This window comes from Tachyglossus aculeatus, chromosome X1, assembly GCF_015852505.1.
Source record: "Tachyglossus aculeatus isolate mTacAcu1 chromosome X1, mTacAcu1.pri, whole genome shotgun sequence".
NCBI classification, from domain to species: domain Eukaryota; kingdom Metazoa; phylum Chordata; class Mammalia; order Monotremata; family Tachyglossidae; genus Tachyglossus; species Tachyglossus aculeatus.
Window position 1 is genome coordinate 46034580 of NC_052101.1, and position 18535 is coordinate 46053114.

The 18535-nt window shown below is 44.4% G+C and overlaps 1 protein-coding gene across 3 annotated transcripts in view; it reads left to right on the forward strand.

Moving 5' to 3' along the window:
• Positions 1-18535, forward strand: part of P4HA2 (prolyl 4-hydroxylase subunit alpha 2) — a 62945-nt gene that overhangs the window by 21576 nt on the left and 22834 nt on the right. For all 3 annotated transcript variants that reach the window (XM_038772886.1, XM_038772884.1, XM_038772885.1), the window contains exons 3-8: positions 1229-1327; positions 1778-1874; positions 3621-3772; positions 6487-6624; positions 10822-11061; positions 13543-13739. In XM_038772886.1, coding sequence (XP_038628814.1) covers positions 1246-1327; positions 1778-1874; positions 3621-3772; positions 6487-6624; positions 10822-11061; positions 13543-13739 — 906 coding nt within the window. In that variant the 5' untranslated portion in view covers positions 1229-1245. The remainder of the gene's footprint in view (positions 1-1228; positions 1328-1777; positions 1875-3620; positions 3773-6486; positions 6625-10821; positions 11062-13542; positions 13740-18535) is intronic.

An 18535-nucleotide genomic window follows, 5' to 3' on the forward strand; every position in this document is an offset into this window, starting at 1 on the left:
TTAGCTTACTGCGAATAGGGGAATCAATCAATCAATCGTATTTCTTGAGTGCTTACTGTGTGCAGAGCACTGTACTAAGTGCTTGGGAAGTACAAGTTGGCAACATATAGAGACAGTCCCTACGCAACAGTGGGCTCACAGTTTAAAAGGGGGAGACAGAGAACGAAACCAAACATACTAACAAAATAAAATAAATAGAATAGGTATGTACAAGTAAAATAAATAAATAGAGTAATAAATATGTACAAACATATATAAATATATACAGGTGCTGTGGGGAAGGGAAGGAGGTAAGATGGGGGGATGGAGAGGGGGATGAGGGGGAGAGGAAGGAGGGGGCTCAGTTTGGAAAGGCCTCCTGGAGGAGGTGAGCTCTCAGTAGGGAGGGAGGGAAGGGCTAACTTGGCAGATGGGCAGAGGGAGGGCATTCCAGGCCCGGGGGAGGACTTGGGCTGGGGGTCGATGGCGGGACAGGTGAGAACAAGGCACGGTGAGGAGATTAGTGGCAGAGGAGCGGAGGGTGTGGGGTGGGCTGTAGAAGGAGAGAAGGGAGTTGAGGTAGGAGGGGGCGAGGTGATGGAGAGCCTTGAAGCCGAGGGTGAGGAGCTTCTGCCTGATGCGCAGATTGATTGGTAGCCACTGGACATTTAGGATATTGTTGTATTACTAAGCCCAGGGCTTAGTACAGTGCTCTGTGCACAGTAAGCACTCAGTAAATACAATTGATGGACTGGCTTAATACAATAATATTAATAATAATTTTATAGCAGTTCAGCAGGAAATTTGTCTAGCTACCAATTTTTCTCAACCATATGTTGCACCTTTGGGAGATTCTCCCTCAGTGACTTTGATCAGTCGATCAGCCAATGATATTTATTGAACACCTACTGTGTCCAGAGCACTGTTCTGAACACTTGGAAGAGTACAGCACACTAAAGTTGGTAGACACAGTCTGTAGAAAGCCTGGTCCCTGAGCCTGGGTCTCCCTATGGACATTATGGAAGCAGAAGAGGTTCATTTTGAGAGGATTTTCACTTTATGGGAATGTGTCTGTTCATTATTGTACTGCACTATTCCAAGAGCTTAGTATAGTGCTCTGCACATAGTAAATGCTCAGTAAAGACGATTGACTGACGGACTGACTGACTTTATTTACCCAAGGGAATAGTAGGCTTTCCCACCCCTTTGGCGTGCTCACTAGTAACCCCCCTTTTTAATTGTTTTGCAGGTCTGACCTCGTTCAGGATGCATCTCCGGGTCCTGTCTCTGCTGTGGGCCTCCCTCAGTACCTGGGTTCATGTTCAGGCTGAGTTCTTCACCTCTATAGGTAATAATAATAATTATGGTATTTGTTAGGTGCGTACTATGTGCCAAGCACTGTTCTAAGCATTGGGGTAGATAAAGTTTATCAGGTTGGACACAGTCCCTGTTCCACATGGGGCTCACAGTTTAATTTAGAGGGAGGAGGTATTAATCCCCATTTTGCAGATGAGGTAACTGAAGCCCAGAGAAGTGAAGTGACTTGCTCAAAGTCACACAGCAGACAAGTGGCACATTAGAACCCATGTCTTTCTAATTTCCATGTCCGTGCTCTATCCGCCAAGTCGCCCTACTCCTCTGGTCTGGCAGAGTTGGGGAAGAATACCAGAGATCCTTCTCCTGACCGGCAGGGTTGGCTTTTCACTCTTAGCTGCTGTGGGTCCTACCGGTCTGTGGAAGGCTGTCTGCACAGAGTGCCGGCGTGGACTTGAATGCTTCTTCCTCTTCTCCCCTGCAGGGCAAATGACAGACCTGATTTATGCAGAGAAAGACCTGGTGCAGTCTTTGAAGGAATACATCCAGGTGGAAGAGGCCAAACTCTCGAAAATTAAAAGGTAATTTGGAGCTCCCTGTAGGGACGCACCCTGGGCTCTCTATCTCTCTCCAAAGTCATGGCTGCTTTGTTTTTAGGGAGGCAGTGTGGGCTAGTGGAAAAGGCATGGGCCCAGAAGTCCAAGGACTGGGTCCTGGTTGGGCTGGTCTGTTACCCTCTCAGAACCTTAGTTTTCTCATCTAATAAGTCCTGTGGCTTGGTCGAAAGAACATGGGCCTAAGAGCCAGAGGACTTGGTTTCTAATCCTGGTTCCCCCTTTTACCTGCTGTTTGACCTTGGATGAGTCACTTAACTTCTCTGTGCCTCAGTTACCTCATCTGTAAAATGGGAATTCAAACCTGTTCTCTGTCCTTCTTAGACTGTGAGCCCCATGTGGGACCTGATGATCTTGTATCTGTCCCAGGCTTGGCACATAGAAAGTGCTTAACAAATATCATGGTTATTATCTGGGAAATGGGGAAAATCCCTACCTCACAGGGATATTATGAGGACAAAAATGAGATGACTAATGTAGGAGTCCTTTGGACATATAAAAATGTGGTATAATTTCACAGTATTTTAATTATTTAACACTTTGGCACTTACCTATTCCCCTCTATATAGGGAGGAGAGGTGGTGGGGAAACAGGCCCTGACAGGTAATCCCCATTTCTCTTGGCTTGGAACAAGAACTGATTCTTCTTCACTCAAGCCCATTCAGAATGGGTGCTGCAGTAACCCCTTACGCCTCTTCTGTTGTTAGTGGGAAGGTTTGTGACTCCAGGAGATCCCATTGCAGAGAGAATTGTCATCAGGCCTCATGAAGAGTATAAAGAATTTGGCACCGGGAAGTGGAAAACCTGTGTGATCCTGGGCAAATCACTCAAGTTCTCTGGGCTTGAATTTCCTCTTTGGAAACATAAAGAAATAAGATTCTGTTACCACTAAACTCACTTGAGTGACAGAACTGCCCTGCTAGGTAATCGTTACTGAAGGGTCCACACATTCACACCAAGATCATGGTTTAGAACAGATCCTCCTTATTGTAGTGACCCGCCGGCCCCATATGCTACAGTGCCTCATCGCAGCACCACCGGGTAGACACAAACTTTCACAGCAAAGACTTGTACCTTCTATAGCTAGGAAATCCCAACTCCCAAATTCTTCCCCTTTTCCTCCCCTTAGTTCCCAGCCCAACAAAGACTGTCTTCTAGGCTGTAAGCTCATTGTAGACAGGGATCGTGTCTGTTGTATTGCGTTGTCCTCTTCCAAGAGCTCAGTAAGTACTCAAATATTGTAAATTGATTGAACAAAGAGTCCTTCAGAGTGAGCAACTTTTTCCATTCTTTGGATGAACGCATGTGGGAAACTCTTCTCAAGGAAATTCCTGTTCTGCTGAGCATTCAATCAGTGGCATTTTCTATGTGCAGAGCACTGTGCACAGTCCATGTCCCACATGGGGCCCGCAGTCTTATTCCCCATTGTACAGATGAGAAGTGAAGTGACTTGCTCAAGGTCACACAGCAGACAAATGGCAGCGCTGGGATTAAAGTCCAGGTTCTTCTGACTCCCAGGCCCATGTTCTATCCATTAGATGACCTGCTTCTCAACTAATAATACAAACTTAATAATAAAGGAGTCACTTTTATCCCAAAAGCTGATTATCTCTGAGACGAGGGACGGTCCACAATGTACCTCATTTGGCAAATACAGTGACTTGGTAAGGTGAAATGAATCCAAGCTTGCTCATCTTTCTTCTCCCCCGACAGCTGGGCTGAAAAAATGGACGTGCTGACAAGCAAGTCCACGTCAGATCCCGAGGGTTACCTGGCACACCCGGTGAATGCCTACAAACTGGTGAAGCGTCTTAACACAGATTGGCTGGCCCTGGAGCAGTTAGTCCTCGAGGATGTGACAAATGGTGAGATGCAGAAGCTGGGATAGTTGGTATCTGGAGGGCAGACCCAACTCCATCTCCTCCTACAAACTTTCCCCGATCCATTTTCCAATAATAATAATAGTAATAATAATGACTGTATTGAGCGCTTACTATATGTCAAGCATTGTTCTAAGTGCTGGGGTAGATACAAGATAATCAGGTTGGATACAGTTTCTGTCCACATGGGGCTCACAGTCTTAATCCCCATTTTACAGATGAGGTAAGTGAGGCACAGAGAAATGAAGTGACTTGCTCAGGGTCACAGAGCAGCCTGCTGAGTCATAGAATCCAGTCAACCCTGGGATTTAGGAACAAATTTCTTCCTTTCTAACACTCATGCATGAAGTTCTGCTCAGTGTATTTATATTGACCACTCTAATTGCAAATAGTTTTATGTTTGCCTCATCCCTTAGACTGTAAAATCCTGACAGGTGGGGTCCATGGCATATCCTTAATCTGTGCTTTCCAAGTACTTAGTGCAGTACACCAAACCAAGAGGGTGCTCAATAAATACCACTACCAAGGGTACTGTCGGGTGTCTCTTCTGGACTGTGGATCGCCTGAAATGACTCTCCAGCCAGACATCCCAGTCTGAGTTGTCTCCTGGCCTAGAGGCACAGCTGTGTTTGCATATGTGTGTGTGCATGCATGTGTACACGTGTTATGTGTACACACACAAATAACTTCTTTTTTCCTAATGAGATCTGTGAGACTCTGCTGCTCTTGTTTAAGTGACTTTTGTTGTGGGCAGGTACCTTCCTCCAAGCCCTGCCAACCTAATGCATGGCAGCCAGAGTCTGTTTGTTCTCGGCCAGATCGTGTCTTTTCCAAGCCTTTTGGAGGTAGCTGGGGTCCGCTCTCATCTCTGGCGGGCTCTTTCTCACTGCTCTGAAAGGCAGGATAAGGCTCACTCTCCAGGACCCTGAAAGGAGGAGTTTGCTTCAACTTGGAAAAGGCTAGGGAGTGGATATGCCCATTCCCACTGGTCTTCCAGGCTCAGGAAGAGGTGAGAGGGCTAGGCTTTCACCAGATATGTAGGTCACAACAAGTATCAGAGCCACCAGAAAAGACCTTCCTCATTCATTGCCTTCAAAGTGCTTTCCAAAATAAGAACCAAGCCCCTAGAGTTTTGCTTAAGTGCCTCTCAATGCTGCTTTTGTTATATTGGACTCTTGGAAAGAAGAGGAGGAAAGCAAATATACCCCGCATTTCCCTTTTGATTCAGATGTAGTGGTTTGATCAAGTATTTTTGCTCCTGGAATAAGTGAGTCCTCAGGGCTCCAAAATCTACTTAGCATCTATAATAATTTGACTCCACAGACTTTCTAAACTGAAGCCTTGTGTGTGTCCAAGCCTCCTGACTGGATTGAGAGTCCAATTGTTAATCGAAGTGATTTAGGAAGTGAGTTTGAACTCACTCCTTCAGAGTTACCTGTTCAATATTTTTTTAAACTGTGATTTTGACTTTTGTCCTTACAATGCAAGAAGTTGCAAATATAAGTTCCTACAACATATCATTCTCTCCGTTTTTTAAAATAGTATTATTAAGCACTCCCTATATGCCAGGCACTGTACTAATTGCTGAGGCAGATAAAGCTACAGATTAGGTAACTGAGGCACAGAGAAGTCAAATGTTTTCCCCAAGGTCACACAACAGACAAGTAACAGAGCCAGGATTAGAACCCAGGTCCTTCTGACTCCCAGGCCCAGGGTTTACCTATTAAGCTGTGCTGCTTCTCAGTCCATTCTCCCCAGAAGAAGATTTTCATTAAGTCCGTGAATGGCAGGTTACTAATGCATATGGATGGATGGTGTTTTTTGTTTTTGTTGCTTTTTTATAGAATTTATTAAGCACTTTCTATGTGCCAGACACTGTATTAAGCACTGGGATAGATATGAGAGAATCATATTGGACACAGTCCCTGTCCCTCATAGGGTTTACAGTCCAATTCTCCATATTACAGATTAAGTAACTGAAGCACAGAGAAGTCAAGTGACTTGCCCATGGTCATGAAACAGTTCTGTACTGGAGTCAGGGCTAGAAACCAGGTCCTCTGGTCTTTCCACTAGACCGTGCTGCTTATCATTGGCTGATTACTAGTGGATATGGATGAATGCTTCTAAAACTCAGATCAATCTAGCACTAGGGCAATAGAGGTTGATGTTGGGATTCTAATACTAATGCTGTGCCTGACCTGCTGTGTGACCACAAGTACTTAACCTCTCTGTGCCTCAGTTCCTTCCATTCAATGAAATGGGATTACAGACCCTGATCCTCCATTTCTTACAAGGTAGGTGTGAAGACAGAACAGGATTTTGGAGGTAAAAAGGGACCCGGAAGTTAAAAGGTGATTCATTCATGGAGGTCACTGGGCCTAGTGGAAAGAGGATGCAAAGAGGGTGCACTCAGGAACCGTTTGATAAATACGATTAGTTGGGTTTGGCATCTGATCCCAGCCCTGCTTCTGGCCTGCTGGGACACCCTCGCTAAGTTACTTAGCCTCTCTATATGCCTTAGTTCCCTTAACTGTATAGCGGTACACAAATAGATTGTGAGCCGTGTGTTGGACAGAGACTGTTCTTTTTGATGATCTTGAATCTACCCTTGCACTTAGCGCATCATAAGTGCTTAATTAAAAATAAGGTGTTAAGAATAAATTATAAAAATCTGTGATTTGATTTCTCCCGGTCTCCAGGTTTCATTGCCAACCTCACAGTGCAACGACAGTTCTTCCCCACGGAGGAAGATGAGACCGGAGCAGCCAAGGCCTTAATGCGCCTGCAAGACACTTACAAACTGGACCCGGACACCATTGCTAAAGGGGACCTTCCAGGTGGGAGGCCTGCAACTTCCCACTCCTCCCATTGCTTGCCCTTTAGCTCTTGAGAAAGCAGCTGAATTTACATTTGGGCACCTGCCACTTTCTCGGGGGCCCTTGAAAAACACCAGGACCATCCCTGTCAATTAGTAAAATTTATTAATTTCTTACCATGTGTAGAGCGCTGTACTGAGCCCCCAGTGTAACTCTCAGTCTGTCAATTGACGTCTTCTTGATGTGAGGCCTGCTGGGTGCCCTGGTGCTGATCAGCACCTTGCCCCTGGGTCTGTATCCACCCAAGATAATTTGGTCTGGATCTGCAGAGATCCTGGGAAAAAAAAAATTGGAATTGCATTTTTTCTTTCCTGTGGGAAGTCTTCCCCAATTCCCAGCAGCAATACATATGCCCACCCTGAGCACTTATATACATATGCATTAGAGAAGCAGCTTGGCTTAGTGGAAGGAGCATGGGCTTGGGAGTCAGAGGTCGTGGGTGGCTCCGCCACTTGTTTGCTGTGTGACCTTGCACAAGCCACTTAACTTCTCTGTGCCTCAGCTACCTCATCTGTAAAATGGGGATTAAGACTGTGAGCCCCACGTGGGACAATCTAATTACCTTGTATCTACCGCAGCGCTTAGAACAGTGCTTGGCACATAGTAAGCGCTTAACAAATACCATAATTATTATTATTATTATATGCTTCTTTTTTGTAGAACAATTTATTCAGTTCTCTCAGCTTGACATTTGTACTACCTTTATTTCCTTGTTCTTTCTCCTTTCTCTATTTGTAATTCATCTCTGTATGTGTGTCTTTCCTATTAGGATGTAACCTACTGTAGGGAAGATAATTTGTGTCTTGATTCTGCTGTACTCTCCCAAGTGTCAGTCAATTAATAACAATAATAATAATAATAATGGTATTTGTTAAACACTTACTATGTGCCAGCGCTGTACTGAGCACTGGGGTGGATGCAAGCAAATCGGGTTGGACACAGTCCCTGTCCCTCTTGGAAGTCACAGTCTCAATCCTTATTTTGCAGGTGAGGTAACTGAGGCCCAGAGAAGTGAAGTGATTTGTCCAAGGTCACAAAGAAGACAAGTGGTGGAGCCAGTATTAGAACCCATGACCTTCTAATTCAAATCCTGACTGTACCATTTGTCTGCTGTGTGACTTTGGGCAGGTCTCAACTTCTCTGTGTCTCATTTTCCTCAACTGCAAATTGGTTATTCAATACCTGTTCTCCCTCCTACTTAGACTGAGCCCTATGATGGACATGGACTGTATGAGACCTGATAAAGTTGTATCTATCTGAGTGCTTAGAACAGCCCTTGCCACATAGTAAGTGATTAACAAATAGCATACAAAAAAATCAGTTTACCAATCACTGGTATTTACTGAATGCAAAGCACTGAACTAAGCTTTTGAGAGTGTTTACCAGAAGCAAAGAAACACATTCTCTGTCCTTGAGGAGCGCACAATCATTGTGTCACTGCTCTTTCCCCGCATCAGGCAGGTATCCCTGGAGAAAAACTGGGTGTGTTTTTTTAAATCATGTGAACACACAACAAAAACTTGAGCTCTGTCATGAGGTTTTGGAGACTTAAGTTGTTAAGCTCTCTGATCAGTGAGCTAGGAACTTTTCATCATGAAACATCCCCCTTAAACAATGGTTGGTAATTTGTTAGATTTGCATCTTTCTTGATAAAATCACCCCAAGAAGCAAGAGCACTCAAATCTGCTAGGACATGTGTTTTCACAAAGTACTTTGACTAAGACACAGTTGCAGTTTTGGGGTGCACTCTCCCAACAATGCATGTCTGTCTGGATATAGCACAGCGTGGCATTGGAAGAAAACATTGTGTGCATATGCAGTGATCATCATAATAAGCTTTCTGAAACGTGGAGTTCTGCAAGAATGCAACCCCCTTAGAACAGAGCTGGGAGTTCAAATAGTCAGATTAAAATACATAAAACCAAGCAACAATGACCATCTTATATTAATTCCAAGTTTAACAGCGATGCACCCCTGGGCATATGCAGGCTGGACCCTGTTGGGCTAGTGGAGGGAAGAGTCCAAAATAAACTCCCTCTTCCCTCAAGGATAAACTAATCAGTGGCATCATCAGTGCCTATAATCAATAGAAATTGGCCCAGAGAACTGTGGATCAAAAGTAATTCATTATTATAATAATATTTTTTTAAATAGCATCTGTTAAGCCTTTAGTTTGTACCAGGCACTATACTAAGCACCAGGGTAGATACAAGCTAATCAGGTTGGATGTAGTCCATGTCCCACATGGGCCTTAGTGTTAGTCTCCATTTTACTGATGAGGTAACTGAGGTACAGAGGAGTGAAGTGACTTGCCCAAGGTCAAACAGCAGGCAAGTGGTGGTGCTGGGATTAGAACCCAGGTTCTTCTGACTCCCAGGCCCATGCTCTATCTGCTAGGCCATGCTGCTTCTCACAGAAATAATTATGACATTTAAGTATTAATTGTGGTATATGTCCAGGGATGGGGCCAGTGGCCCAAGATAGGAAAGGGAGATTATCATGATTGTGGTATTTAAGTCCTTACTATGTGCCAAGCACTGTACAAAGTACTGGGGTAGATACAAGTTAATCAGGTTGGACACAGTCCGTGTCCAAAGTGGAACTCACAGTCTTAATCCCCATTTTATAGATGAGAAAAATGAGGCACAGAGAAGGTAAGTGTCTTGTCCAAGGTCACACAAGAGACAAATAACAGATGCAGGATTAGAACATAGGTCCCCTGACTCCCAGGTCCAGGCTCTTTCTACTAGACCACACTGCTTCTCTATGTACTAAATAGTTTTCTTTGTTTCTTTCAGTTTACTACCCTGTAACATTCAAACCACCAGGCTTTGGAAGCAATTTAGCCTTTCTGGGTAACTCTATTCTTTAGAGAATTCCCCCAAATGAAAGTGTCTTTAGTATTAACACAGCTACGATCTCAGGTGGATATCGACACACTGAGTGTGGGTTAAGAGTTTCTGACCAAACAACATTCATTTTGCCATTGTCCCACGGGCAACACAAGGAGAGGCAGAAGGGTCGGGGAGAGAGGAAGTTTAGGGAGGAGTTTTAGGGGGAGGAATAGATGTGGGGCTTGGAAGAGGAACAGCAGATCCAGTCTCCCCATTGGAATAAGTGTCAGTTGTCTTGTGTCTCCCGCCTTGAACTCTCCTTGGCCTGCTTTTTTGTGGCCATCATTCCCACCATCGCAACCAACTCTCTACCCTCTTCCTCCTATCCCCTATGTCCTGCCCAGTTACAATCAAACCAGAGGGATGCCTTCAAGGCAAGTGCCATGTAACTAGGCTGAGAAGCAATGTGACCTAGTGGGAAGAGCATGGACCTGGGAGTTAGAGGACCTAGGTCCTAATCTTGGCTCCATCACTTGTCTGCTGGTTGAACTTGGGCAAGTCACTTTACTTCTTTGCACCTCATCTGTTTTCTCATCTGTAAAACGGGGATTAAAACTGTGTGCCCCACATGGCACATGGATTGTGTCTAACCTGATTAGCGTATATCTACCCCAACACTTAGTGCAACGCTTGGTACATAATAAGTACTTAACAAATAACATTAAAAACAAAAAAAATCCCTGTGTTTTAACTGGGCTCTCTCAAGGGGTCTGTTCTTACATGTCCTGTTAGCAGGAAGAAGGAGAAGATTTGGGATTAAACTCCTTTTTCCAGGAGCAGAATGGCTTTGTCCCTATAGACCATTGGTTCAGCCTGAACGCTGTTTGCCCAAATAGGGTACTGAGTTATGGGTGGAAGAGTTGGTTTCAAGAATTCACTCTCTAGCTTGGGAGCTGGAGAAACTAGGTGAAAACATAACTGCCTCTTCTTTTCAAAGCCACTGAGGGAAGTTAATTTTCACAAAGGCAAGGAGGCTAGTACCTCATGCTTTGCTGAAAAGATCCTTCATTTGTCTGATGATTTTTTTTGGGGGGGTAAAATTTATAAAACTCCACCACACACAATATGTGTTGGTTCAACAAAACCTCTGCCCTTTAGGTTGGGAGCTAGCCACCCATAAGGGGTGGGGGATAACATTTATACCAATTCAGAAAGTAATGCAGATTTCCTTTTACTGCCAGTAATCCTTTAGAGGGAGGGTGGGCTGGTGTCTATCTTCAAGGCCGCTGTACGCAGTGTTGTTACAGCCTTCGATGTGCTCCAGGGACCAAGTACAGATCAACACTGACGGCAGACGATTGCTTCGGCATGGGCAAGACGGCCTACAATGATGGGGATTACTATCACACGGTGCTGTGGATGCAGCAGGCTATGAAGCAGCATGACCAGGGGGAGGATGCAGTCACCTCCAAGGTGGAGGTCTTGGATTACCTCAGCTACGCCGTTTTTCAGCTCGGAGATCTACACAGAGCAGTGGAACTCACCAGGCGCCTGATTTCTCTGGGTAAGCACTAGGCTGGTGTTTATCGGGCAGCCTGAGATGAGACTGGGGCTGCAAGAAGAAGAGATAGTGATGCAGACATCCTCTGCAATATCATGGAAAAATCAGTTGATTTTTGTTTCCCTCTGGATCATTCCGGTGAGGTGGTTGGCTTTCTTTCTTGAGAAGCAGTGTGGCTAGGGCAGAGGATAGAAACCAGGAGACCTGGGTTCTAATCTCAGAGCCACCCCTTGCCTGCTGTGTGACCTTGGGCAAGTCCCTTAACTTTTCTGTGGGTTCATCACAGGGAATGGGGGTTTAATTACCTGTTCTCCTTTCCCCTTTCCTTGGGTCATATCCAAATTATGCAGTGAAAACACGTTATAGGAAAATTGAATGCATTCATCTCTTTGTGGGAGAACATGTCTACCAACTCTGTTATATTGCACTCTCCCGAGTGCTTAGTTCAGTGTTCTGTACACAGTAAGCACTCAATAATTATGATTGATTGATTCACTATTTAATTGGCCACAAAAGGGGTTTGGAACATTGAGAAATGGAATAAAGACTAAAAGGAAATAGTTTTCCAAGTGAGCTGAGGCCAGGGAAGTCCAAGGGTCACATTTTAAGACTAGGTGGTTGGAAATAGTTGAAGTAGAAGAGGGAATGAAGAGACGAAAACTGTGCCCCCTGTTAGGAATAATAAAAAAAAATGTTTAAAATGGGGTTTAATTACCTGTTCTCCTTTCCCCTTTGTAATACCCATGTAGGACTGGTACTGATTTGACTATCCCATGTCTATCCCAGCACTTAGCACAGTTCATAGCACAGCCAGGCTTAGTCAAAAGAGCACAAGCTTGGGAGTCAGAGGACCTAGATTCTAATCTAACCAACAGCCTGCCACTTGTCTGCTGGGCGACCTTGGGCAAGTCATTTCACTTCTCTAGGCCTCAATTTCTTCATTTGTAAAATGGAAATTAAATCCTACTTCCTCTATTAAGACTGTGAGCCCCATGTGGTACAGGGACTATGTCCAACCTGATTATGTTGTATCTACCCCAGAATTTAGTACAGTGCTTTGGCACATAATTATTCCTTAAAAATTTCACAACTATCATTATTATTATTTTTGGTGCATAGTAGGCTCTCAACAATTACCACAGTTATTTTTATTATTTCTACAGGGGGAACAGTTTTCGTCTCTTAATTTCCCTCTTCTACTTCAACTGCTTCCAACCATCTGGTCTTAAAGTGTGACCCTTGGAGTTCCCTTGCCTCAGATCTCTTGGAAAACTATTTCCTTTTTGTCTTTATTCCATCTCTCGTTTTGTGGCCAGATAAATACTGAATCAATCAGTCATAATTATTGAGTGTTTACTGTGTACAGAATACTGAACTAAGCACTTGGGAAAGTGCAGTATAACAGAGTTCCCTCCCACAATGAGCTGAATGAATTCAACTTTCCTATAACGTGTGTTTTCATTGCATAATTTCATTGCATAATATGGATTTGACCCAAGGAAATACTAGGCAACATTCTTCCCACAATCTATCTGTTCATTGTTGCATCGTATTCTCCTAAGCACTTAGTACAGTGCTCTGCACACATAAGTGCTCAATAAATGCAATTGAATGAATAAATGAACAACTGCAAGTCTGTTCTGGTAGAAAATGATCCACAAGTTGGCACAGGTAGACTGAGTGTAGGAAGAAACACATGTGAACTTTGGGTGTGACATTGGCCAAGGTATGATGTGGCTACACTTTCCGGCCTCTGCCTCACTACTTTTCTTTCTGTGTTTCCAATTTCACAGAATTTCATGCAGTAAAATAACAATGAGTGCCAAGAGGGTAAAGTATTCTAGTGGTGAGCCAAATAATGATATAGGAATTTTTATCAATAAATGTCACTAATTCAGTAATTTCCAGAGTCCAGGGTTACTATACTATGCTTTTCCTCTAAATAAGATTCTTCAGAAGCATAGCCACTATGGCAGAGCAGAAATACCTATACCTGAACAAATAAACACTGGCAATCTAAGCTTAATTCATCTGTTTGTCTAAGGGATGTGAGCAAAGCTCTATGGAACCATAAACACCCGTGGAACAACATAAAGCCAAGAAGCGAAAAATCAACTGGAAACCTCTTCTAGTTCTCCTATGCAGTGTGCTTTCACTACTTATTTTGGATAGTGCATTCTTGAGGAACTAGGGAGTGTTCTTTCAGCAGCCTGTGTCTGGGTAGAATGAGACGTGGCCTAGGAATCAATAAGTGAATGATATTTATTGGGTGCTTACTGTGTGCAGAGCACTGTACTAAGTGCTGAAAGTAGGAAGAAATGGTCATATGCACACCTGCTCCACCAATCAAGACCCATATACTAGAGCGCAGGTTCTTTAATGGGGGGGTTTCTTCAGGAAGGTAATCACCGTCCCTCCAACCTTCTAAGGAAGAGTATAGAACGACTTACCTAACTGCCTATTCTTTTCTTCTTTGTTCTCTAGACTCCAGTCACGAACGAGCTGGAGGAAACTTACGATATTTTGAGAAACTGCTCGAAGAAGAAAGGATGGAGAAGCGTCTAAACAAGACATCAGCCAGTAAACCAGTGTCACAAGGAGGGACCTATGAAAGACCTCCAGATTACCTGCCCGAAAGGGATGTGTATGAAGGGTTATGCAGAGGAGAGGGCGTCAAGCTGGTAAGAGGCATTAATAGTAATAATAACAATAACCATAATTTTAAATGCTTACTTTGTACTAAGTACTGGGGAAGATACCAGATAATCAGGTCGGATACAAACCTTATCTCATGGCGCTCACAGTCTAAGTGGGAGGGAGAATGGGGATTGAATCCCCATTTTACAGATGAGTGATTTGCCCAAGATCACACAGCAGGCAAGTGGTGGGGCTGGAATTAGAACCCAGGTCCTATGATTCCCAGGCCCATGTTCTTTCCACTAGGCCATGCTGCTTCTTAGGCTTAAAAGTAGGTGTTTTAATCAACCCTCTGGGGTGTTGCCAAGCTTACGGTTGAAGGAACCAGGTCAAAAGCCACAAGCTTCAAGAAACCTTTGGCTTTTGGTTGCCTTCGTGGGATAAAGTGAAATCTGGATTTGTGATTGGAGTTTCTGCCCCTCAGCACTTGGAATGCTGGCTGTTCCTGGAATTTCTGTTTGGCTTTGAGGCCAGGGGTTTTGGGAGGGGATTAATCATTCAAGAAATCAGTCCAATTTATTGGGCCCCTACTATATGCATGGTACTGTACTAAGTGCTTGGGAGCATTCAACAGAAGCTAGACATATGTTTCCTGCCCTCAAGGAGTTCATAAGCTAATGGTAGGGGAGACAGACTGACACAATTATTTACATGTCATGGGAGCAGGAGGGAGAATGAGGATATAGCTGGTAGTAGCATGGATACATCAGGCTGAAAGAGGTGCATGGTTTATTTGTTTATTTGGTTTATTTTTTTATTTGTACTTGCATGTACAAGTACATATATAAATATACAAGTAATACCAGGTACATATATGTAAGTACTCAGGATGAATACAAAACTGATGGATCGGTGCATTAGTGTGCTGTGACTCACCCTGGAAAGGCCTGTTGGAGGAGGGATTTGGAGATGGGAAGAGCTTTGGCCTGACAGATTTGCGGGGAAGAGGCCGTTCCTGACTCAGGGAAATGTGTGAGCGGGTGGCCAAGGCAGGAGAGTCCATTCATTCAATCGATTGTATTTATTGAGCACTTACTCTGTGCAGATCACTATACTAAGTGCTTGGAAAAGAGGGCAAAGGCCCCACCACGACCCAGGCTGCATTACAACATGCTCAACACCTCTTCTTCCCCCATTTCCATTCACCCTGGCCTGGGTCTCATCAATTAATGGTATTTATTGAGCACTTAATGTGTACTAAGTGCTTGTAGGGTACAATACAACAGAGTTGGTAGTCACATTCCCAAGCCCTCAAAGAGTTTGCAGTTTATAAAGGGGCCTACAGTCTAGATAGTCAATCCAAGGTATTTATCGAGTGCTTATTGGGTGCAGAGTACTGTACTAAGTGCTTGGGTTAGTACAGTACTACAGAGTTGGTAGACACATTCCCTGCTGTCAGAGTATACATTCTAGAAAGGAGCCTGTCTAGAGAATCAGTCAGTCAATCAATGGTAATTAATGAGCTCTTACTGTGGGCAGAGCACTGTGCTAAGCGCTTGAGAGAGTACAGTACGAGTCAGTCAGTCAGTCATATTTATTGAGCTCTTACTGTGTCCCGAGCACACAGAGCACAACAGAGTTGGTAGATAGATTCCCTGGCCACAACAAGCGAATAGTCTAGAGACGAGCTTACAGTTTAGAGGCTGATGAGGCTTCTGTCCATGGGAAGGAGACATGGAAGGACAAACCCATCAGAAAATGAAGCAGGTCTGCATGGGTTTGCACTGCAGCAGTCAGCCAACCCCCAGTCTCCCCTAGCAGGCTGTGTGGAGACCAGTTACTGGTCTCCAGCTGCCTGCACAAAGTCCTGTCTGAGACACGGGCCACCATTTCCTGTAGAGCCCAAGCTATCCAGTGCAAACCCACCATGACCCAGCCTCCATGGGATGAAGTTTTGGAGCCAAAGGACACTGATCCTTCCCCATCGCAGCCTAGCCCCGGGCCCCCCCTCCATGGAGGAGCACTGCCTTCTCCCTTAGGGCTTGCTGGGGTCTCAGGGTGGCCTGCTCGGGCTGAGGAGGGCAGGTAGACACTTCAGGTGCTTAGTACGGTGCTTTGATCACAGTAAGTGCTCAATAAATATGATTGAATGAATGAGAGAAGGGAGAGGTCAGTCCCAGATCAGTCTACCCTTTCAGCATCACTCTAGACTATAAACTCGTTGTGGGCAGGGAATGTGTCTGTTAATTGTTCTATTGTACTCTCCCAAGAGCTTAGTACAGTGCTATGCACACAGTAAGTGCTTAATACGATTGAATGAATGAAATATGATTGAATGAATCACTCACATTCACATGGTGCCCCTGTGCCTGAGAACACAGATAGGGGCAGGAAATCTAACCAGTAATTCTCCTGATGTTAACCTGGGACTGTGCCCGATGTCGTTTGTCTCAGGGAAGGGCTGGGAGATTTTGGGAAACCCTTTGAACCAGTCCGGAGTTTTTCCTGGGAACTGGCCTTTGTCTCCTAAAACTAGCCTAGGTATTCAGGTCCTCTGCAGGGACTTTGGCAGCTGGACAATTTACTCAACATCTGCTCCGTGGCTTGCTGTCAGGGGAAACACCCAGCTGCAGGCCAGGTGTCAAGGAGTAGTTGTAAATGTAGAAAGCAGCACCACCTAGTGGAAAGAGCACCACTTGGGAGGCAGGATCTGAGTTCTAATCCCAAATCTGCCACTTCATTCATTCAGTCATTCATATTTATTGATGATGATGATGGTAGTATTTGTTAAGCACTTACTATGTGCCAAGCATTATTCTAAGCACTGGGGTAGATACAAGGTAATCAGGTTGTCCCACATGGGGCTCACAATCTAAATCCCCATTTTATAGATGAGGTAACTGAGGCCCAGAGAAGTTAAGTGACTTGCCCAAAGTCACACAGCTGACAAGTGGTGGAGCAGGGATTAGTACCCATGACCTCTGACTCTGTACTGTTTCCACTGAGCCACGCTGCTTTGAGCACTTGCTGTGTGCAGGGCATTGTACTAAGCCCTTGGAAACTACAATACAGCAATAAAGAGAGACAACCCCTGCCCATAATGGGCTCACAGTCTAGAGTAGGGAAGACAGACATCAATACAAGTAAACAGACATCAATATTAATTAATAGAATTATAGATATGTACATATATTCATAAGTACTGTGGGATACATAAGTAGTTGTCTGCTGCTTGACCTTGGTCAGGTTGCTTAACTTCTCTGGGCCTCAGCTTTCTCATCTGTAAAATTAGGATTGAATACCCCATTCTCCCTCCGATCTAGACTACGAGCTCCACGTGAGACAGAGATTGATTCATTCAATCATGTTTATTGAGCGCTTACTATATGCACAGCACTGTACTAAGCACCTGGGAGAGTACAACAAGAAGCAGACACATTCCCTGCCCACAACAAAATTGGGTCCTACCTGATTATTTTGTATCTACCCCAGTACTTAGGGGAGTGCTTGGCACATAGTAAGCACCTAACAAGCACCACCAACCAGTATGTGAGAGCTGTGGGAACTGAAGCTTTGTGGCTTGGTGCCAGAACCAGATCACAGCAAGTGGGTTGCTTTGGTTTTGTATTTGAACAACAAAGACATTTGTGGCAGGGAGAGTTTTCATAGTAAAGGCAGTTTGGTCTTATGAGACAGAAGAGGGCTGTTCTAGAGAGCAGATAGGCCACGTTTCAGTGGCCCATGAATGAACTTTCAGAGCTGGCCTGTCAGAGAACTCTCAGCGTCTGTTTAGCTCCCTCTAATAGCGCTTTGTTGCCTGTGAGGTGGAGGCTAATTTTCCCACCTTCCATGTGATTTTGAGGGCTTGGAGGGGAACCACTGGGGAGAACTCAGCAACAGGAGCAATAATTCCGCTGGTCATCAGTCAGTCAATCAGTGGTGTTTATTGAACTCCTACTGAGTGCAAGCATGGTACCAAGCACTTGAATGAATGAATTCATTAATTCATTCAATCGTATTTATTTAGTGCTTACTGTGTGCAGAGCACTGTACTAAGCGCTTGCGAAGTACAAGTCGGCAACATATGAATGAATGAACTTGGGAGAGTACTTAATAATTAATAACAACACATAATATTTGTTAAGCACTTACTATGTGCCAGGCACTGTTCCAAGTGCTGGGTTGGATACTTCAGAAGCGGTCAGTCAGTCAGTGGTATTTATTGAGCACTTACTGTGCACCGAGCACTGTTCTAAGTGCTTGGGAGAGTAGCATATAGCCGAGTTGGTAGACACGTTCCCTGCCCACAACGAGCTTACAGTTTAGAGGGGGAGTCAGACATATAAACAAAGAAGTTATGGATATGAATCCTGTGGGGCTGAGGGAGGGGTAGGTTAAGACTGAAAATCCAATTACAAGGGTGATGTAGAAGGAAGTGGGAGAAGAGGAAATGAGGGTTTAGTCGGGGAAGGCCTCTTGGAGGAGGCGTGCCTTTAATAAGGTTTTGAAAATGGGGAGAAAGATCATCTGTTGGGTATGAAGAAGGAGGATGTTCCAGACCAGAGGCAGACATGTTCCCTACTTTCAAGGAGCTCATAGTATAGTAGTGGGGAGACAGACTTATGTAATTATTTACAAATAGTGAGAACAGAAAGTAAGAACAAAGATATGACAGGTATTCTAAATTGTAACTCCCGATCATTCCCCCTAAACCCACTTCCCTTTGACTGACTTTTCCATCTTCATCAACACCACCACTATTTTCCCAATCCCAAAAGCCTCCAGTTGTTAACCTCAAGTCTTCATTGTTTAACTCTCACATTTAATCTACTACCAATTC